We start from the raw sequence: 21830 nt of genomic DNA on the forward strand, positions 1-21830 counted from the left end.
CGAATACGAATACCTGTTTTGCCCCTGCTCTCTTTGGTTTGTTTTTTTAATTTTTAAAGGGTACTATCGTCAAAATCCAACATAAATGTCTCATTTGTAGTATGAAAGAGAGCATTAGTTTAGTTTTCTTTTACTGTTATTACTTATTAGTACCACTCATGGATTTTAGACCAATTACAACTGTTAGGTGATTGGTTCTGCTCATGGATTTTAGACCCATTACAACTTTTAGGATTCAGAAACAATAGTTCTAAAATGATAAGAAATATGACAATAAAGACAACATTTACAAAATTGTCCTTGCTCCTTTGCAAACATGTCCCTGCCCTTTTGCAAATCTGACCAGATATATACTGAAATTCTAATATACAATTTACAACTAATCAATAATCATTAAGCTATATCTAATCTAATTACACAACTACTGCATCATTCTAGTTTTAAAAAAGAAAGGAAAAATACACCATGCACAATGCATGAAGGCAACATGTATGATGCATTCAAAAGCTAGGAACAAACCGACCTTTATAAAGAAGCATGTTGGAACCGTTGAAATAAGAGATGCTCATTTATAAAGAAGCATCTTTTATCCAACATCTCGAAATTATTCAAATCAGATATTTCAGTTATGTTAGAGAGAGAAAAGAAAAAAAAATGATTTGAGAAAAAATCGTGAATAATTTGTAAAAGAAAAAAGAAAAATACACCATACACAATGCCTCGAGACAACATATATGATGCATTCAAAAGCTAGGGACAAACCCACCTTTATAAAGAAGCATGCTCATTTATAAAGAAGCATCTCTTATCCAACATCTCGGAATTATCTAGATCAGATATTTCAGTTCTATTATAGAGGAAAAAAAAAAACCAAAAAAAAAATGATTTGGAAAAAAATCGTGAATAATTTGTAAAATTCGGGAAAAAGTTTGTAAATTTTGCGAATTATTTGGATTTAATTTAGTCAAAGTCTAGTCAACTGAATAATTTAGCGTTCGGTTCGACATCACAAAAAAAAATTATTCGGATATAATTTAAATTTAATTCATGAATCTTGTGACTACGCATGACATACGGCACCTACTCAATATGAATTCATTCAAATTAAAACTAGGCTGTGAGCCAGGTGTTAACTGTTAACAACAGCTTATCCGACAGAAGCTACACTGCAAATGCAAAGACTAGAGCTGTAGGCTCAATTTTCACGGATAAAGATTTTAATGTAAATTTTGTTGGAGGTTACTAAATTTAGTTCTTCGTTATGAATTGATCACTCAAATTTAATTTGTCTCTTTATAACCACTTAATTTTAATTTGTCACAGTAACCTTATAACTTTTTTTCATCCAAAAAATAATAAAATATAACTTTTTTTAGATTTTTGAACAGAATGAACATATTTCATTAAAATTTTGGATGAAATAAGCATATTTTGTTATATTTTGGACGGAATAAGAATATTCCGATAACATTTTGAATGGAAAAATTATAGGGCAACGTGATTGGGACAAATGAAAAATTCAGTAATTATGAAGAGACAAATTAAACTTGAGTGACCAATTTGTGACAAAGACAGAGTTTAGTGACCTTCATCGAAAATTTACCCAAGATTTTAGAAGAGCAGTTTGAGCTTTGGGAACACTATCCTCTACGGTGTTTTTTCGTGCGGAGCTTTTAATCTGGTCCATTCGTTTTGGATCGGACGGACTGGATTAAGAGTTCACCAAATTTTGAGTTTTTTTAAAATTTGGGCAAGATCTGATTTGATTCATCCGATTTGAAACGAACGGACCAGATCAAAAGCTCCGCACGGAAAAACTCCGCAGAGGATACTTTCCCTTTGAGCTTTGTGCAGCAGATAACTACGTGTAGTGTAGTTTAAATTTTATAGTCTGTGTGCTGTATGAAGGCAAAACTACTATGTTAAAATATTTACCCCGGATTCAGCCTTTTCTTTATTTTGAAACAATAAATGACGAGGGCCGTGTCGGTATGATTGGCCCGAATCGAAGGGCACGGATCATGGTTTTGTTTCGATTTTTTCTGGGCCGTTGATCCATATTCAATGGCTGAGATGAATAATATTTATCATCTCAGCTAGAAATTGTGGCGGAGGATATCTGGGATTTTTTTAAATAGAATTAATTTTAATTATTTTAATGGAACAAGTACTATTGATTTGGTTTTATATAAAAAGTAACTTCATTAATTCTGAAAATCGGTAGAGGGGAGAATTAAATTTGATTCTAAGATATCTACGAAGATCGGTAGAGTTATTTTTATAAAAACCAAATCGGTGATGCTTATTCTATTAAAATAATTAAAATTGATTCTATTTAAAAAAAATTGATACCCGGCTCTAATTTGAATTTCTTGCAAACAGAACCCCATAATTAATTTGCCACTGTAACAAGAATTTTTATATATCAAGTTTATAAAAAAATGAAAAAAATTGTACATGTTTCTAACACTCATTTAGAATGTATTTTGCAGAACCCTACTCTTAGATTAGCCATGCTTCTCTGTATATAACCAATTACCAAAAACTCTAATCACAAGAGGTATGTTTGATTGTAAAATTAGAATAGCTAGAATATTCAAATTAAGAATAGCTATTGTTTGTCTTATTATAATAGTCAAATTTCAAAAAATATTTAAGAATAATCTATTCTAATAAAATAAAAAGTTTGAATTCACTATTATAATTCAATCAAACATCGAATAAACTATTTCAAATAATCTAATTCTAAAAATAATTTATTCTCAATCCAATCAAACATGAAGTATATTGAATGTCAATTGTAAGTATAGCTGTGTAGTTAAAAGAAAGATTCAGATCCACTAATTCCAATGAACAGTATATTTACGATACCGTCATTGATCTGAATTCAGAAATAGGAGCGTGGAGGTAAAGAAAACGGAATTATTGACAATATATTAACCTGTGTTTTAAAATACGGTCGCATGGACCGCATATGCTTATGCAGTGGTCTTTTGCATACAAAATCTCATGCATTCAAGTTCATGCAGTTTTGAATATATGAGCACATATACGGTCTATACAAACTTGAAAAAAATCTAAAAATTATTCTGCGGTTGAGAAAATTAGAATCTATAACATTTAAAATATGGTAAAGAGCAGAAACTACTAGACTAAACAAGTCTTTAGATATAAATTAGTTTTATTTTATCTATATTTTTTTAACAAAACATAGTAAAACCGCATATGTACTTCTGCATATAAATCCACATATGCGACTGCATGCTACATATGCGAAATACAGTGGCCTTCTGCATGCATGAACAAAACCGCATTTTAAAACACTGATATTAACATAGCGCTTCGGTTAATAGGATTTAAGTATCCTGGCACGAATCTCTACGCACCCTTGAACGGTCAAAGACTCTAAATGCCCAGCTTTGATATGATGGGCATCATATTCATAATGCCCCGCTCCCCAAGTAGGGGTGAAAACGGAGCGGATACGGAGCGGATAATGCTAATACCATATCCGCATCTGTCGGATAATGAGCGGATACGGATACGGATACGGATAGTAAACGGATATCAAAATTCAAAACCAAATCCGCCTTAAACGGATACGGATACGGAACGGATAGTCCACGGATACGGATTCGAATACGGATATAAAACGAATAATGGTCGGATAATTAAGATATATGAACTTCTAAAATACAAATATTAATTAAAACATTAAATATAAATATTAATGAACTTATAAGAGATGAAAGATAATCTATTCATATAATATATATATATCAAATAAGTGTATGGTAACAAAAGATGTTGTGGTGTAGTGGTTTGAAGCTTGGTCTTAAGGCATTGAGATGGGAGGACATGGGTTCAAATCCCACCTATAGCAAATATTTATTCCTCTTTTATATGGGTTTGGCCAAATTATCCGAATCCGGATAATCCGGATATCCGCTCCGTTTAGGACTCCGAATCCGTATCCGTATCCGGATCTTTTATGGATTTCCGAAAATTATCCGAATCCGTATCCGGGAATTATCCGAATCCGGATTATCCGGATTCGGATTATATCCGGATACGGAGCGGATATCCGCCGGATAATCCGGCTCCGTTTTCACCCCTATCCCCAAGTCATTTATGTTCTTTCTTTTTATCTTGTAGCTGTGAGGACAAAATAAAATAAATAAATTATTTAATTCTTACTTAAATCGCTAAATATAAAATAAATAACCCTAGTAAAATGACGTAAATCTAATTTTAAATCGATCTAAATTAAACTATCTATCCAGGTTTTGGTATTTTTGTCTATCTACTTGGTTTAGTTCTTCCAACTTTTAAACTTCCACACAAATAAAATAATTTAAACTTGCTAAATATATAATAGTCACTAAATTGTCTTTTTTGTTATTTTCTCTCTTCTTCTTAATTTAACTCTTTGTAACTTTTAATTCTCTACACACACAAAAAAAAATAGGATGGCTTAAACCGGCTAACTTGAAATAATCAAACGTGCATGCTATACTGGGGTAAAGATTTTAACAGACCAGTTTTGATTTCATACAGCACTTGAATCGTATGCAGAGCTATTTTAATTCTATATTCAATGCGTTGCTTGAAGCAAAAGTGCTCTGTTAAATTTTTTACTCCTATATACTAGCTTTGTAATCTCCGTACGGTCAGTGCCAACAACCAAAGCTTCCCTAAAGTAACTCCATTTCTTTAGTTTAGATCAAGACCGTCAGATCTGTCTTGGCACGAATATTAGAGGTTCCCGTGCTTTTCACCTAGGACCGGATTGGTCAAGATTCTGATCGGACGGTCCAAATATAAACTCAAAATTTGAGTTACTTCAGAGACCGGAATCTGGTTTAGGCGTGTGATGTAATTATCAATCTCTATTTGTAGAGAAGTCATAGAAAGCTTTTAGACACGGCTCATGGCAATTGCAACCCCTGTTTCTCCTAAATCCTTCCATCAATTAATCCCCAAATCTTACTCCAGAGACGCTAGTGCTAGGTGCTCTAGACAGAAAAGTATACCCATAACCCGTTTGTCGAAATGCCACAACGAGGCAGACTCTCTCAGAGTCTTTGTGGTGTCAGATTTGCATACGGATTACGCAGATAACATGGAATGGGTAAGGCGTATGTCATCAGATCGGTATCAGAACGATGTTCTCATTGTTGCCGGGGACATTGCGGAGACACTTAGCAGTTTTGTGTTGACAATGTCAGAATTGAAGAAAAAGTTCAGTACCGTGTTCTTTGTGCCGGGGAATCATGATTTGTGGTGTAGAAGAGAAGCCGGGAAATTTGTGAGTTCTTATTCTTAGGTTTAGTGCTTTTATCAAGATGCATGTAAGATGTTTGTCAAAATGCCCAAGTGAGTAGGCTTGGTGTCTAAAATTGATATTTTCGTATCAGATGTGTTCACTGGAGAAACTGACTGCCTTGATTGATGCATGCAGAGAAATTGGAGTTGAGACGGGCCCGAAAACCGTAAAAAATTTGGGAATCATTCCTTTGTTTTCATGGTACCACAAGGTAATTCTCTCAGTAAATACTATGACAAAGTTAGAATTTTGCTTTAGTAGGAAAAATATTAACATTGATTTCAGTCTTTTTACTAAGGAGAATAAATGAATAAATACTTGGTCAGACTTATTTGGTAACAACTCTAATAGATTGAATTGTAATAATTGAGAGCTCTATCTTCATTGATTTTGAAGATTAAAATGACTTTTATGCCCCCAAACTGTAAACTTTCTGAGTAAATTATAACTGTTTGATGAAATCATAATGGATTGCTCAGGAAACATTTCTAGAAGGATTGAACTGTCATAGTATTATTTCCAAGGAAAGTAGGCAAGCACTGAACTTTCATAGTATCATGAGTTAACTGCAATTAGAGAATAATCACTATATATTGTTTATAATTCCTAGTTTCGCTATGCTAAGGCACGAGTAACAAAAGGTTTGGTAATGGTTGTTTGACAGAGTTTTGACAAAGAAAAAGACATAACGGGATTTCGCATTCCTTCACTGGAGATGGTATAATTGCACTGATCCTGATTTCCTTCTTTTTTCTGTTATGAAATGTTTTATACCGTTTTCCATATTACACTTATGTAATGCTAACTTCTTATGGTATGATTTAGGCATGCAAGGACTTTCACGCTTGCAAATGGCCTTCACATATCTCGAACGATGACATGTCACTTGCTTGTTACTTTGATCAGATGAATGAGGATAATCAGAGCATGATTGATGATGTTCAGAGGAGAAGCAATCAGATCATTACTTTCTCTCACTTTGTTCCAAGGCAATTTTTTTAAACACTTTAATTCTATATATTCTTCCTCTTTTTACCTCCTCCCAAATCAGAAGAGAGAGAGAGAGAGAGAGAGAGAGAGGAAAGGGAGAGGTGAAAGTGGTAACTTTAATGGGATTAAAATGTTTTCTGAGTTAGGCTATGGTATTTTGCAAAGTGCATATTGATCCGTGCTATGAATTAATTTCTTCGTTTTCAAAGATCAAATAGTTGATCCAAACCGCTCAAAATGATCTCCATATGAAAATGTGACCAAATTTTACATTTTTTTAGAATTTTCTTTACTATTTTTTTTCTTAGATAGATAATAAATCATTATATTTGGATGGTTCAAAAATCTTTAGATAAGTTATCTAATTAAATGGTAAAACAATTCTAAAATATGTAAAAGTTGGTCTTTTAAGTACATTCTTATATGAATATCACGTTGAACAGTTCGGATCCGGTTATTTAAAGTTTTAAACTTTGCAACAAAAATATTGATCCATAGTACGGCTATTCTGAGTTTTGCAAAGTACCATAGCCTCACTCTTGTTTTCCCATTTTGTTGGTTATATCAAGTTGTGAATGAACTCCTATTTACATATTGACTTGATTGAATAATTCTGTGTTCAGGCAAGATCTGTGCCCAGAGAAGAGAATGCTGTTCTACCCTAATTTACCAAAAATTATAGGCTCTGATTTACTAGAGACCCGGCTACGATCAATTCACCGAAAAGCAAACGCTTCCGAAAGCTGCCATGTTTTCGGCCACACACACTTCTGTTGGGACACCGTGCTCGATAACATTAGGTATGAATTCCTTATGATTGACTACTATTGTTGTCTATACCAGGTTGATTATTGAGTGAGGCTATGGTACCGTGCATAACCCATATTGATCTGTACTATGGATCAATATCTTTATTTTAAGAGTTCAAATCTGAACCGTTCAACATAATCTCCACATAAAAATATACTTGTACATCAAATTTTACATTTTTTACTATTCTTTTACTATTTTTTTTACTTTTTGTACATTGGTAGAAAATCACTTGTTCTGGAATTGAAATTCTAGACTATTCAAAAGTGGTTATTTCTATCTTAAAAAAAGTACAAATGTAAAATTTGGTCTATAAGTAGATTTTTATACGGAGATCATGTTGAACAGTTCAGATCGACTATTTGAACTTTGAGAAAAATAATAATAATCCATAGTACAGACCAATCGACGTTATGCATAGTACAACATCCTTACTCTTAATTATTTATCTAAAGTAGGCTAATGTGTAGGTATGTACAAGCACCTCTAGCTTATCCGAAAGAAAGAGAAAGGAGGATGAATGGTGGTGAAGATTGGTTACCTTTTTGCATATTCAACAAAGGTTTTACATCTAGATTAAATCCTTCCTATTGGTCTGATTATTATTCAGTGTTCAAGAGGGAACCTGATAACACTGATCTTGCTCCTTGGGTTGCCAGATTTTACAAGAGGTAGCCCAAATTGATTATTTGTTTTTATATATTTTTTTACTTCAAGATCTTTCAATATATGCAGTATTTGTTAACTGTTGTAATAAACAAGCTGATAATTATGTAAGTATAAAGATAAAGAGAGATGATACATTGACAATGTGACAAACAACAAGACGATATCAAAAAATAATAAAGTGTATACATATTTTTGTAATAACATAGATAAGTTGTATTCAAATTAGTGAATTAGTAAAATTTTTGATCTCATCAAGTGTCAATAATATTGAATTAATTATTGTTCAAATCACTTAATGCATGAATGATCAACTGATTTTAAAATTACATTAAAATAATGCATGCAACCTACAAGTATTTAAGAAAATATATGACCTTATTTTATTTATTAATAGCCCAACCAATTGACCAGTTGTTGCTGTTGTCAAACAACTTTATTGTCAGATAAATCATTAAATATGTTTCTTTACTTTTCTGTCTATTCCTAGGATTTTTCTTGTATTTCGTAGTTAATAAATGCTGGTACCAAACTACCAATAGCCTTCTGTAGGTTAAAAAATATCTGCTTTTGTAACTGTACTCTGATAATCATGATCTGCTATTCAGTTCTGTATAATTACCAGAAAACTCCCTAATACATCCTCCTTTGATCACTTGGGTCCAAAAGTAAAGCATACATGCAAACAGTCAATTCACAATTGCAATAGCAAGCATTTATTCACAACACATTACCATAATTTAAGTCTCAACTCTCAACACCAATACACATCAAAAGCACAGACACAGTCAGGCAACTAGAAAAAGGATGAAAGGAAAAGGAAATAAGAACAAAGAAAGTAAAAAAGATAGACAATAGACAAACCAACCAAACCACACTTCAACACCCCTTCAATAATCTTCTGGCGCCAACGGCTGGTGATGTGCATGCGGTGCGGTCTCAGGCTGTATGAGGAGGAACTCATAGGTAAGCCCTGCAAGACCCGCTCCAATAAACGGCCCCACCCAGTAAAGCCAGTGGTGACTCCACCGCCATCCGATCAGTGCAACCCCAAAAACTCTTGCAGGGTTCATACCTGCACCATCAAATGGAGCCCCAGCAAGTATGTTGGCACCAACTATAAACCCGATTGCCAGGGGTGCAATGGTGCCAATATATCCCCGTTTTGGGTCAAGAGCTGTTGCATAGAAGGTGTATGTCAAGCCAAATGTCATGATGATCTCGAGTAGTAGTGCATGCCACTCGGTGATACCTGATGCTAGTGAGAACCCTAGTGGCCGCTGAGAGAAGGAACAAATTCAACATAAATGCCTCAAGGTTTTCATTCATTAAAATTGCTAGTGAGAACCCTAGTGGCCGCTGAGAGAAGGAACAAATTCAACATAAATGCCTCAAGGTTTTCATTCATTAAAATTGATATTTGAAACTGTTTTCTAATAACCATCCCTAATTACCTGAGAGTAAATATTTATTACTCGAGAAATTCCATCTCAAGTGTCTCAAGTGAATCACGGCTGATTATCCATTTAATTTGAGTATTGTATGTTATAACAAATTGGGCAACAACATTAATCCTGTGCAAGATGTATGTCTAGGATCCAGGATCCCCACCACACAATCCAAATATTCACGGCTCCAATGATACCCAAATGAGAAATCATTGATTCTAATCTAAGCATTGATCAAATTAAGTGTACCGATCAAAAGATAAAGTCATAAAAACAATTACTAATACTAATAACAATGATGAAAATCATAAGTTACCATTCCACCAGTAGTAATCCTCAAGAGCGCAGCTGCAACTATGGCACCCAGGAGCTGTGCAACCCAGTAGAAGAGTGCGCGTATTAAGGAAATGCGACCGCCTAACAGTGCCCCAAATGTTACAGCAGGGTTGACATGGCCACCAGAAATATTCATAGCAGTTGACACCGCAACTGTAAGGGCAAGTGCATGTGCTATGGCAACTGCCACGAGCCCGCTAGCAGTGGTCGTATCCTTGTACAGCTTATCTGCAAGACAAATAAGCCCAAAGGCAATAGTTACAGTCATGATCTCATTCTTTTGCTCTCCAGCAAAATGCATCATTTTTTCCTTTTTATTTTTATTTTTCTGGTAGCGCATATGCCCCTACATATTTTCTTACTACATTAATTACGTTTGTAGCAATAGATTGATTATAAAAATCTGATTGTCATATGAACACCAAATGCTGGTAAAAAATTTGCAACTTACACATAAACAATTTTGAATAGTAGCATTATGAATTGAATTTCTACACAAAAAAATATATATTGATAGATCACAGATGAGAAGCCAGAAGAAAATGCTGATCTTCGCCACGAAAACAAAAATAAGCCTCCATTGATATGATTTTTATAGTTTAACCAAAGTAAAATGTAGGGATCTTTACATATATTAGACTTAGAATATATACACATGCATGGAAACTAAATTCAGTCAAATAAAATAATTTTTCATTGACCGCAGAAGTATAGAATTCGGCCGGTCTTAAACCATATAGACTTGATCTCTCTGAGTGTTTATCTAGTCTGTTTTGTCCATTTTTCTAACGTAAGCCTTAATTTTAGTATTAATTAGGATTGATCACGTTTTAGTAATCTGAAACACTAAATTAATTCAGCCAAAAGTGTATATATAAAAGGCATATACAGTTACCCCCATCGGTTATTTGAATCGGTTAATTTTAAACGTAAAACTCCCTACAAATCTGATTTTTCCCCAAGGAACCAACAAAGCCTCAAGAAAAGGCAAGCTTGAATCTAAGGACAAACATGCATGCATGCATGCATATTTCAATGCACCAAATTAAGAAAACAAAGAATATAAAATTAACCTCTTACCGAGTGAAAGTAAAGATCCTTCAGCAGCAAACACGAAGATGGCGGTAGCGAGGAACTCAGCCAGAGCTGATCGCATGGTGTCAGGATGGTACACATCCTCGGTACGGCCGACAGCGAATCTACGCGGCATGTCTCAAAATTTTGATAGAACTCAGATACAAAATAGCTATATATGATCACTCGGTATATAACCCCAGCTTTGATCTCCTCTCTTCTTATCTTATACCAGTAGGTACATGGTACCAGTATTTTCTGATCAATCTGGAAGAATTAGTGTAATGGGGAAAATGGAGAAGGGGGTGATGGTATAAGAAGGTAAGGTGGCGGAAGAGAAAGGGACACGTGGGAGCAGGAGGTGAGACAGGGGTGGCACGTTGAGAAAGAGGTCGAGAGAGGTGTGTAAATACCGCTTCAGTGTGCTTATCGTTATTTCTAGCTTAAATTGGGTACGGACAAATTCGGGCGCCTGGCTTGAAACTTCCTCTCCAGTTCATGAAAGGCTTGTCTTATCCATTTGACGATCTACGTGGTCATTTTGGACAAAGTTGTTTATTTTTTTTTATAATAAATATCAGGTTTAGAATTTGGAACTCATAATTTTTTTATATTATTTTGTTTAATAAAATCCTTTAAAACCATTTTTATAACGATAATATAAGTTAAATTTTTTGTTTCTAATAAAATTATTATATATAAAGGTGTTACATAAGAAATAATAGAAAGAAAGAAAATGATATAACTCTTATCCATATAGATAACAAAAATGATATAACTCTTATCCATATAGAAAATGATATAACTCTTATCCATATAGATAACAAAAATGATATAACTCTTATCCATATAGAAAGAAATAATAAAAAGAAAGAAAATGATATAACTCTTATCCATATAGATAACAAAAATAAAAACTTTGTGAGTCTGGGTCACAAGGAGATCTTAGATCCTATTCTGTCCGAGTCGCCACATATACTCCAACAATAAAATCTGATCACTATCACGTTTTCATGGAGATGAGAAACTCCACGTTTCAAGTTCCAGTAATACCACACTCACATCGGCTACGCTCTTTTCCTCTCTCTCATTCTCCCCTTATGTCTTTATTTTGTAAATATGCATTTAATGTAAGTGGATCCGCATTTGTAAATATAAATTAGTTTCAATATTTTTTCTCAAGTCACTAAAACAAATAGTGATTATATATATATGAAAAAAGTACAAATGTCTTTCACTTTTGATATCTTTATTATATCTCTATTTTTGAAAAGAAATTAATAACTTAAAATTTAACTCTCAAATATTATGATAAAATTATTAGATATGATTATTATTTTATATGCATGAAAAAAATTATGATATTTTAATTTTGTTTTAATTATATCAAAATTTTACAAAAATGCACTGTGATGAATAATTTTGAATTTTAATTTTTGAACTTGATTTATATGAACAAAATATAAAAACAAAATTCAAAAATGACAAATTTTTAACTTGATTTATTGGAAGCATCTAGTCCAATGATCTGTCGCGTTGACCGTGTGATGCGTAGGCAACACTTGTCCAAGTTCATGATGAAATGGAGAGGAACTAACTGGACTACAAGCGGTTGTCTTGAACTTGAACTGATTATTTGCGGACTATCTTATCTGTGCTACGGTGTAGCAAGTTGTTTCAATCCGGCGTCAAAAGAACTCATTTATTTATTTAAAATTATATGTAGTGTTGTATGATTGTATCATAAGATAAGATGGATATTGGTAAGAATTATTATTTAGATATGTATTGTATTGGATAAGGTCCATGTGTATGTTGATTTTTTTTCTCTCTTTAGTTCATTAAAATATTAAAATAACAATATGGATATAATCTATTTCGTATCTGTTATGTTATAAAATAATTGATAAATACAAAAAAAAAACATGATGTTCTTTCATTTAATTATATTGTATTATTTAAAATAAATTTATGTAATATTTCATAATATTTTTTTGTGTAATTTAACTAATAAGTATATAACCTGTTATTGTATTTTATGATATTGTGTGTATGATGTGTTTAAAGTGATTTATTATAAAATTTTATATTTTTATATATTATGCAAGCTATTAATCTATTTGATAATTAGTGGTCATTTTTAAACTTTCAACCTAAAAATTTGAAAAAAAAAATAAAGACTTTTTTACGAAGGAAAATAAAATACGAGCAAGATAAATTTAAATAAATACAGATAAAAGTACATTCTGATATATATTGTATCCTTCCACTACAGACCGCTTCATTTTGTCTCTTTCTAGAAGTTTTCTCAAATTGTTTGAGGAAATCCGAAATTGGATTAGCATGGCTTGACATTGGGCTGAGTTAATGTTATGGCGGTATTGGCTTGAAATTTGGCGTCTTTCTTTCTATTTTTTACTCTCTTTTTTTTGGATTAGGTGGTGCTTTTTTTTTTTCCTAAGAAAAGCATAAAGGCCCGGAATAGGTGGTGGTGGACTGGTGGTGCTGGTAAAAGACTTGTAGCTTGTGATTTTTTCAAAATCAATTCAGAAAAAAGTTTGTAATTAGATTGTTTAATTCTTAGCAAGAATAAGTTTAGAGTGAGTCTATGTTACTATGCATATTACGATTTGGCACTGTGCTACGGCTCTATATTCGAGTTTTCAAATCATAACGGTCGATCCGAACCATTCATCTTGTTCTCCATATTAATATGTGTTTGGAGACCAAATTTTACATTTTTTGAAATTTTTTTACTATTTTTTTAGATTTATTGAAAATCACTGTTTTTGGATGGTCCAGAATTTTCAGATCAAGTGATTTTCTAAATATCTAAAAAAATAGTAAAAAATTTCAACAAATATAAAATTTGGTCTCCAAATACATATTAATATGGAGAACAAGATGAACGGTTCGGATCGACCGTTAGGATTTGAAAACTCGAATATAGAGCCGTAGCACGGTAACAAGCCGTGATATGCATAGTACCATAGACTCACTCATTAGTTTATTTCAGCTCGACTTTATATTAATTTGTATTTATTTTTCAATTTGTTATAAGAAGAAGATAACATTATTTTTGAAAGTTTTTAATATTATTTTTGTGTCTATCATAAATTCATAACATAATGAAACTCATTGTAAAAAGAAGAATGAAATTATTTCTTGACTCGTGATTTGCAGGGGCAAAACCAATAAGAGCCAACTGAACTTCCTCTCTGTTGGGATTTTGAATTTTTATAGAGATTTATAGATCCGAACTAATTTTGTCCTCCCGAAATTTTATTTGTCCTCTGAAATTCTGATTTATAATTCAAATTAAATTTAAGGTTAAAATTAAAATAAATTTCTTGAATTCTAATTAATAATTATAATTTAAAATTAGAGCATTAAAAATTAGAAATCAAGAGTATTACAAATTATCTATTACTTAATTAGTTAATGAATTTGAATCTAATTAACTATTTAAATTCAACTCGCTATTTTACGACGAAAATTCTAAATCTATCCCTAATACTTTGTCAGCGATTCTGCCGATTCACAACACCAAATCAATAAAAAAAAGTTTGATCTACGTACAGCTCACGGTACGAACTAACAGTTAATGAACTAGTTCAGCTCTACTCGTTAATCGTTATTGCCTCTGATTAAATTTAAACTCGACTCTAACTCATTCTGACACAAACCCGAGTTCAAATGGGCCTGAAGAGAACAAAATAGCCGTTATTCATTTTGAGGAGAGAAAAAAGCAGCTGAATTCTCTTCTTTATTTTCAATGGGCCGGAAGCCCGGAATGGCCTAAAATAATATACTGATTCATCGACTGGGACAAAGTAGAAAGTGGCGCTAATTAATTAATTGAATGATGGATGCGTCTTAGCTGTCACAGATATATTTCTTGCCAAACATTAGAAGTTTTGTATGTTTGTAATTTATAATGTGAGTAATTTTTTTCAACGATTAGTTCCGCTTAAAAAATCTTGACTACTCAAGTTTTAGTAGATATCAATTTGGCGAGAGATTTGTTAGTCTTTCCATCAATCCAAAATAATATATAACTCTAAGAAAAATGGTAATATAGGTTGAAACACTTATATATCTAATACATTGTCAATTTCCCTAGTTAAGATACAAGCATGCCAGATTTTAATTTTGACATATATTACATCAGATGAAAATGGACGAAAGTTATTATAAAAAAAAGTTAGTTTAGTCTACAGTATTTTATGTTTCCGCAACAGAGGAAAGCAGGCGTGCCACAAGAAATCAAGAATGAAGAAAAAAAATTAACAATAATATTTTAATTTAATAATTAGATTTTATAATTTTTTTTAACCAATTTATTCACAAGACATACAATTCAGACAGCTGAAAATATTGAAAAAAAAAATTGCTAGGACCAAAATAAACAGACTGAAAGCAGAGCACTGAACGTGTATTTCATCAGTTCAGTTGCCTTTATACCTAATTTTTTTTCCAGTGTTTTTATCTGAACAAATAAATTCAAAATGACTTGCATTAAAATAATAGTCTTCTTAATTTTTTATTTTCAAACTGTTGTCAAATTTTTTTTAAAACCATAATAGAAAAAATAATTTTGATCCCTGGCCTCTGTGCGCGAGCCTCTCGGTCATTGCCGTGTGTCAATTTGGGTCGAAGTTTTTCTATTGTTAGATCTTTTCCATAATTCTCATCCATCTGATTTTGATCAGATGGCACAAATTCCTTTTAAATGAAATTTTCCTGCAGATAATTCTGTAAACTGAAAAAAAATATGTGCTACATTTTATTCATTTTTTTGTAATAGGTAGCTGCAATTTTTTTAATTCTTCTGATTCCTAATTAAGCAAACTATGTAGTTCTCAAAAATTGTTTCCAGCCATTTGATATTCTGCAGAACAAAAGCAAAAATTACGATTTTTATTTTTATTTTTTTATGTGAGTATTCTAAATAATTAAAAATGTTTTGGTACTAATGATGTGTTGCTGGAAAAAGATGGGTTGCATCTTTCTATTTTTGGTGTTCCCTATACTATAATTTATAATTTATTGCTTATCTAACGTAAAATTGAAGATCGATTGTACTTGCAAAATATATCCATGAAATAGTAAGACACTGTGAGTCACCATCACTAAAAAAAAAAACTGACACTATTGGTGACGTATCAGTGTCGGTTTATCACATAACAAATGTTAGTGACACTAAAAGCTACTAAAATATCAGTATCAGTGACAGTTCTTTAGAGAATCGACACAGATGTGTCAACACTGATTGTATTTTCAGTATTAGTATTCACTGCAAACTGTTTGCAGACCCAAATTCTAGTTTCATTTAAGAATATAAATCATTGATAAACTAAATGTAGATCATAGAATTCTTTTTCCTTTTCTTTTTTCTTCTAACATCATGTTTGGCTGGAGGATATTGGAAGAAACAAAATGAAAGTTGGTATTGAATCCCTTGACCAAAAACAATTCATGCTGAACAATAGTAGTGTTAAGAAATTTTCAGTTATTACATATATAACATATTATACATGCATGACTTGGTGCACAATTGAAATCAACAGAAGCAGACATATCTTACAAGATCATTCTCCAGTAAATCATTTTCTACCACAACTAGAAACAATGCAAAACTATCTTCATCAGAAAAAAACCAAAAAAAACCAAGAAAGGAAAGAAAGAGAAGAATTAATACATATCAAAAGCTTGCAACTAATTGACCCACCTTCTTCTTCCCCTACTTGGCTCCTTGATCTCCTCAATCCTTTTTGCCACCTCCGTCATTTTGGGCCTTTTTTCGGGATCCAATTCGGTACACTCAAGCGCTATCTCTACCAATTTAAGCATATCTTCATGATTTTCTCTCTCTGAAACCAGCTCGACATCCAAAACATCAGTCGACCACTCATTTTTAAGTGCTAATCTAACCCATTGAGGCATTGGTATCTCCTCTTGGCTCTCACTCGGCAACTTACCGGTGACCACCTCTAAAATCAACAACCCGAAACAATATACATCCGATTTGCAAGTTAATTTCTTGCCTTGGGAATATTCCGGTGATTTCGCCACCGCAAGTCTGTGTGAATGCGGGAGTAGAGGCTGAAGCCCGTAATCTGTGATTTTGGGGTAATTGTAATTGTCTGAAATTAAAATATTTGAGGATTTGATGTTTGCATGAGGCACTTTGTGAAATGGTAGGCATTGGTGGAGGTATGTTAAGCCTTTTGCTATTCCTTTTACAATTGAGAGCCTTGATGCCCATGGCATAGGGGTCCTTCCTGCTCCTCTGTTCTCTAGCATGAACCAAAATTACAAAACATTAGATGAAATTTTTAGGAATTGTGATATTAATTATTCTGCATTAATTGGTACATGATTACAAAATATTGTTTGACATCTTGACAGGCAACCAACATTGGAATAACTTCAATTTTCATATAAATTATGGGTTTTTTTCTTAATTATAAAATCCATATGTATAATTAATCAGAAGTTTGCTAAAGTAAAATGACATACCAAAATGATACTATGAATAATTTATTATTACCATGCAGTAGTTGAAATAGGCTAGAACCAGGTAGGTAATCATAGATAATCAATTTCTCCTCCTGAGAATAGTTATAAGAGATGATTTCAACAAGATTCTCATGCCTTAGTTTTCCAAGCAACTGCAGTTGCTGCACAAACTCTCTTCTACCAACTGCACTTACATTCCTCAGCCTCTTGACAGTGACAACCGGGCCCGACTCGATGGTAACTCGGTATGTAATTCCCAATCCTCCCTTTCCCATTAGCACGGCCGACGATCTTAGCAAAGCATCTAGGTTGAATGTCGCCTTTTCTTTGTTGAAGAACTCGAGTTCACCGTCTTTTTGTTCTTTGCTCCCCGAGCTTTTATCTGCCTTCTCAAAGTAGGCCATTGGTATTCCTAAATTCAGAAAAAAAAATATATAATATTACAAAAAATAAGCTTTAAATGAAATAATTGAAGTGATGATATGATGTTAATAGCGATATGTTGAAGTCACAAGCTAATACGTACAACAAGGATCACATTTGATCCAGAAAAAATAGAAGAAGCATTAAAAGACCATAATTGGGTAAAGGCAATGATATTTTTTTTGGATCAAATGTGAACCTTGTTGTACGTATTAGCTTGTAACTTCAACACGATAATAAAACAAACAAAGGAACATACCTAAAAGCCCTTCGGCTTGGTTTGCCTTCCTGTTCCGTCTTTGTAAGTACAAGAAAAGGCACAACAGCAAGCAGGGAACCAAGGCGGCCCCAATGGCGATCAAAACAACCCTCGAAGCACCTAATTGATGAGAGTTTTGATGCAAATGTAAAGCAGCTGTGGGAGATTTAGTTGGGGGTGCGGCGATCTTAGCTGTTGGTGCACGTGTCATTGCTGTGGGTGCATGATGTGGGCTCACCTGCACACGTGGAGGAGCAGCGGGTCCCACAGGACGGGATTCGTTGCAGGATTTTCCGATCACATCCCCACAAAGTCCCAAATTATGGTCAAAACTGTTCTTCGGAAATGTTTTCAATACATCGGTCTCAGGTACATGGCCCGAAAGAAAGTTGTGCGAGACATTAAATGAAAATAATCCCGACTGATTGAATGGAGGTATCGTTCCGTTCAAGAGATTATTTTGTAACTGTAGATCATTCAGTTGCGGCAATTTGGTGAACTCCGTAGGAATTGACCCGGAAAACCGGTTGAGAGAGAGATCGACAATTTGAAGGTACATTAAACCGTCAAGGTTAGGGATGTCGCCATGAAGAGCATTGTTTCTTAAACTAAGGTTTGATAGGTATGTGACATTTGACAAAGCATCGGGTGGGAGAGAACCGGTGAGTTGAATCCCTTCTAGAACAATTCCAACTACATTCGAACCCGAACACGTGATCCCGATCCAACGGCTATGGCTCTTGTAGCACGGTGGGCCCGTCCAGTTCGAGTGCAGGTTCACGATTGAACGTAGCGAATCACGGAGTTGGATTAGGCTGTTTCTCTCCTCATGGTATAGCTCTTCCTTTGTGAACATGGAATCAGAAAGCACAGACATCAATCCAAATGTAACAAGGCATAGCAAGGTTTTTGTCGCTGAGTTGATCATGGTCAATATATTTTGGTTGAAATAGAGATTCTAATTATCTTGTATGTACGTATGAATTGTGTTAAAAAGGAGGTGGCTTTTTATGTTATAAGTGGTTAACTTGCTAGGTGTGTAAGGCAAGGAAACTAAAAGATTCAAAGGGTTGGAGAGAGAGAAGGCGGACCTGTCAAGAAATAATGAAGAGAGAGAGAGAGAGAGATAAAGGAAGTGTCAATTAAGTGTGTTAACTACTAAGTTATTGGAATAGTAGATATGATATTTGTGTTAAATTAGAGAGAAACACACTTAAAATTTCCTTCTTTAGGCCAACAAATATAAACTGGAAAAGGTAAGACTTGATAGGCTTTGGGAAATGTTTTATTAAAGACATAGGTTGGTCGGAATAAGGTGGGGGCCGGTGCACCAACTTAGTATTCATGGGCTCATGACACTAAAATATAACTTGTTTTATCTATTAACTTTACACTAGTGTGGTCACTTATTTAAGGAAATAAATCTGCTGTTATTTCCAAGGAATAACAGGAACCAGTTATTTCCAAGGAATAACAGGAACCTGTTATTCTGATCCCAACCGTTCAAACTTTACATGTATGAATCTCAACGAAGACTAACGGTTGAGATCGGAATGACATGTTTCTGTTATTCTCAAGGAATAATAACAGATTTATTTCCGACTTGTTTAATATTAGTTGCTTCATTTTTGTACCTCTGCTTAAGAAGACAAAAGAGGGTGCAAACTTGAATTTGTCTGACAAAATTAATAACTAATAATCAAAATGTAAAACATGATTGACATCATTAGATGCAAGACTTAATAAGACTGCCCTTAAATTAAGGTTATCTTCGGTGCTTTACTTTTCTTTGTGTAATAATATAATAAAGAGAAAAAGTAGAAGCTAGCTAGGTTTTAATGGGTTGGATGAGGGGTCAAAATTGAGGCCTATTTACGTGACTCTTTACCACACCACATGCCACATTGCCACCCTTGCATTGTCTGTTTGTTCTTTTGGGCTAATAACTTGATTAGCAAATGAAATTTCTTTCCATGGGTGAATTAGCGATGTTTGAGATATGAAGATTAATTAGCCCATTTCCAAAATGGGCCTAGATTTGGGCTTTATGAATACTTTACTATGCTTGGTATAAATCTTGATCACTAGAGGGCCTGTAGATTGGGATATTTCATTCTAGACATTAATTAAACATTTAAATGTCAAAATTAACTCTAAACGATTTATTTAACATGAAGAAAAGAACAGGTAAGAGCTATTTCATACAAATTAATCTATAGAGTAATTTATCATTATTAAATTATAAATAATAATTTTTTATTTGTACATATAACTATATAGTATTTATTCATTATTATGATTCGTATTAGATTGATTTATATAACAATTTATATGGCTCAAATCATCCAGCCTTGCTTGATCATGGCCTTTTAAACCTAGTAATCCTTTCTGAAATTATGACCTTAATGGATCAGTCTTTTTTTTTTTTTCTCAATCTTTCTTGGCTTGGTAAAAGAACGGTATCCGATTGAATTAAAGATTCGGGTCGACCCCATTCTTACGTTGCTTTGCCTAAATAACTATCTGGTACGTTCAGGCATCTAGTGAGGTTCTTCTCTCTTTTTTTTTCTAATGGTTTTAATTTATTTGTATAAAATCAGTTTTTGTAAATTAATAAAAGAAAAATAAACAAATTAGGAGTAGGAGGAAATAAAGTCTGTTCTGATCAGTTAAAGGTATTCCTTGATGTAGTTGGTAGTCTAGTAACATGGTTCGCGAATTATTTGTGTTTTATTCGGATTTTTGATGTTTTTGAATCGAACACCGAAATAAACGTAAAAAAACATATCATACGTTTTATTCGCAAATAAAATGTTAATAAAATACGAATCACAAATTATTTGCGAATAAAACACAAAAAAATGAGAAATTCTTTTTAATTTTTTTTTTTGAAATAACCGATAGTGACTATCAGTTTTCTAATTTAATCAGGATAAGTTGTGTAAGTATATAGTCCAGATAGATTTCTCATTTTTCACGATCGTATAAATCCATTCTATTTAGCCACAATTTACTATATTTTTTGTTCTATCAATTTATGATAATACTGATTTATTAAATAATTTATATAGTTTTTTAATAGTTATTTATGACAAAATTGATTTATACAAGTATTTCATATAATTTTATTTAATTAATAAGTTGTAGTTTTTTGAAAAAATAGAATCATAAATTATATTTTATAATATTACATAAATGATGTGTATAATATACTTATTTAATTATGATATTTTTGAATTAAATTATATAAGATATTAATATATTTGATAGTTACTTATTACTTTCTTAATGAATGATGATAGTATATGAATAAAACTAATACTTAATTTTTATATTTTCGAAGAATCGCAAATTGAATTTTAAAATAATTTTATTTTTTCTAGTTACTGATTTTTTAGTACAGTGCTATAAAAATTTGTAAATATACACTTTGATTAGAGTTTGATTACTATGACATTGGTAGTGTTTCAATTAAGTGCCATCAGCTTTAAAACAAATCAAATAGGTTTTAAACGGTGAATTCCAATCAATCTACCGATAATTAATTTGTTTATATGTAAAATTTATAGCTTTTTAAGTTTATTTAATATTAAGTCAAACAGTTAAAAAAATATACTAATTTTAATATATTCATTTGTCACTATTTTTTGGCCGTTTGAAATCTTAATCTAATACTAAATTAACTTCAAAATTTATAAATTTATATGTAAGCACATTAATTATTAAATAAATTAATTTAAATCATGTGAATTTGTGATTTAAAACCTATCTGATGAATTATTAAGGACAACGACATTCACTTTGGTTGGTATCTCTCACTGAAGCATAATTAATTAGGGTGTTCATTGGATCCGGTTTAGTTAGTTTTGAACCGAACCGAATTAGTTTGGATCAAATGGTTTGTTTTTTTTCGTTTTAATGGTTCGGTTCGATTTGTTTTTTAAAATCAAATTATAACTTCGATTCAGTTCGTTTT

General features: G+C 32.6%; 3 protein-coding genes across 4 annotated transcripts; 1 reads left to right on the forward strand and 2 right to left on the reverse strand.

Annotated features, from left to right (window-relative positions):
- The first annotated feature begins 4892 nt into the window (after positions 1-4892).
- LOC144557539 (uncharacterized) lies at positions 4893-7996 on the forward strand. 2 transcript variants are annotated; one of them, XM_078306122.1, is made up of 6 exons: positions 4893-5308; positions 5418-5537; positions 5991-6044; positions 6152-6315; positions 6940-7116; positions 7597-7996. In XM_078306122.1, the coding sequence occupies exons 1-6, from the start codon at positions 4931-4933 to the stop codon at positions 7799-7801; spliced, it is 1098 nt and encodes a 365-aa protein (XP_078162248.1). In that variant the 5' UTR covers positions 4893-4930; the 3' UTR covers positions 7802-7996. The 2 variants fall into 2 exon arrangements, with proteins under 2 accessions (XP_078162248.1, XP_078162249.1); XM_078306123.1 differs by having other exon boundaries at positions 5168-5308; positions 5462-5537.
- Positions 7997-8492: 496 nt separating this feature from the next.
- On the reverse strand, positions 8493-11175 carry LOC144557461 (putative aquaporin TIP3-1). Its single transcript, XM_078306034.1, has 3 exons — positions 10657-11175; positions 9557-9804; positions 8493-9072 (listed from the first exon to the last, which is right to left on the reverse strand). Exons 1-3 carry the CDS (start codon positions 10784-10786, stop codon positions 8683-8685), a joined length of 768 nt encoding a protein of 255 aa, XP_078162160.1. The 5' UTR covers positions 10787-11175; the 3' UTR covers positions 8493-8682.
- A 5020-nt stretch (positions 11176-16195) lies between these two features.
- LOC144557476 (putative leucine-rich repeat receptor-like protein kinase At1g68400) lies at positions 16196-18903 on the reverse strand. The gene is made up of 3 exons (XM_078306049.1): positions 17855-18903; positions 17204-17584; positions 16196-16949 (listed from the first exon to the last, which is right to left on the reverse strand). The coding sequence occupies exons 1-3, from the start codon at positions 18780-18782 to the stop codon at positions 16369-16371; spliced, it is 1890 nt and encodes a 629-aa protein (XP_078162175.1). The 5' UTR covers positions 18783-18903; the 3' UTR covers positions 16196-16368.
- Between the last annotated feature and the right edge of the window lie 2927 nt (positions 18904-21830).

The sequence above is a fragment of the Carex rostrata genome, chromosome 7 (genome assembly GCF_964058835.1).
Source record: "Carex rostrata chromosome 7, lpCarRost1.2, whole genome shotgun sequence".
NCBI classification, from domain to species: Eukaryota; Viridiplantae; Streptophyta; class Magnoliopsida; order Poales; family Cyperaceae; genus Carex; species Carex rostrata.

Bases quoted from the DNA above. Each gene is read 5' to 3' on its own strand.
- LOC144557461 (XM_078306034.1), bottom strand. From the start codon at position 10,786: ATGCCGCGTAGATTCGCTGTCGGCCGTACCGAGGATGTGTACCATCCT. The intron at 9,805-10,656 runs GTAAGAGGTTAA...TTTGTCTTGCAG, and splicing joins AGGATCTTTACTTTCACTCG to ATAAGCTGTACAAGGATACG. The intron at 9,073-9,556 runs GTAACTTATGAT...TCCTTCTCTCAG, and splicing joins GGATTACTACTGGTGGAATG to CGGCCACTAGGGTTCTCACT.
- LOC144557539 (XM_078306122.1), top strand. From the start codon at position 4,931: ATGGCAATTGCAACCCCTGTTTCTCCTAAATCCTTCCATCAATTAATC. The intron at 5,538-5,990 runs GTAATTCTCTCA...GTTGTTTGACAG, and splicing joins TGTTTTCATGGTACCACAAG to AGTTTTGACAAAGAAAAAGA. The intron at 7,117-7,596 runs GTATGAATTCCT...GCTAATGTGTAG, and splicing joins ACCGTGCTCGATAACATTAG to GTATGTACAAGCACCTCTAG.
- LOC144557476 (XM_078306049.1), bottom strand. From the start codon at position 18,782: ATGATCAACTCAGCGACAAAAACCTTGCTATGCCTTGTTACATTTGGA. The intron at 17,585-17,854 runs GTATGTTCCTTT...TTCTGAATTTAG, and splicing joins CCAAGCCGAAGGGCTTTTAG to GAATACCAATGGCCTACTTT. The intron at 16,950-17,203 runs GTAATAATAAAT...GGTTCATGCTAG, and splicing joins CCTATTTCAACTACTGCATG to AGAACAGAGGAGCAGGAAGG.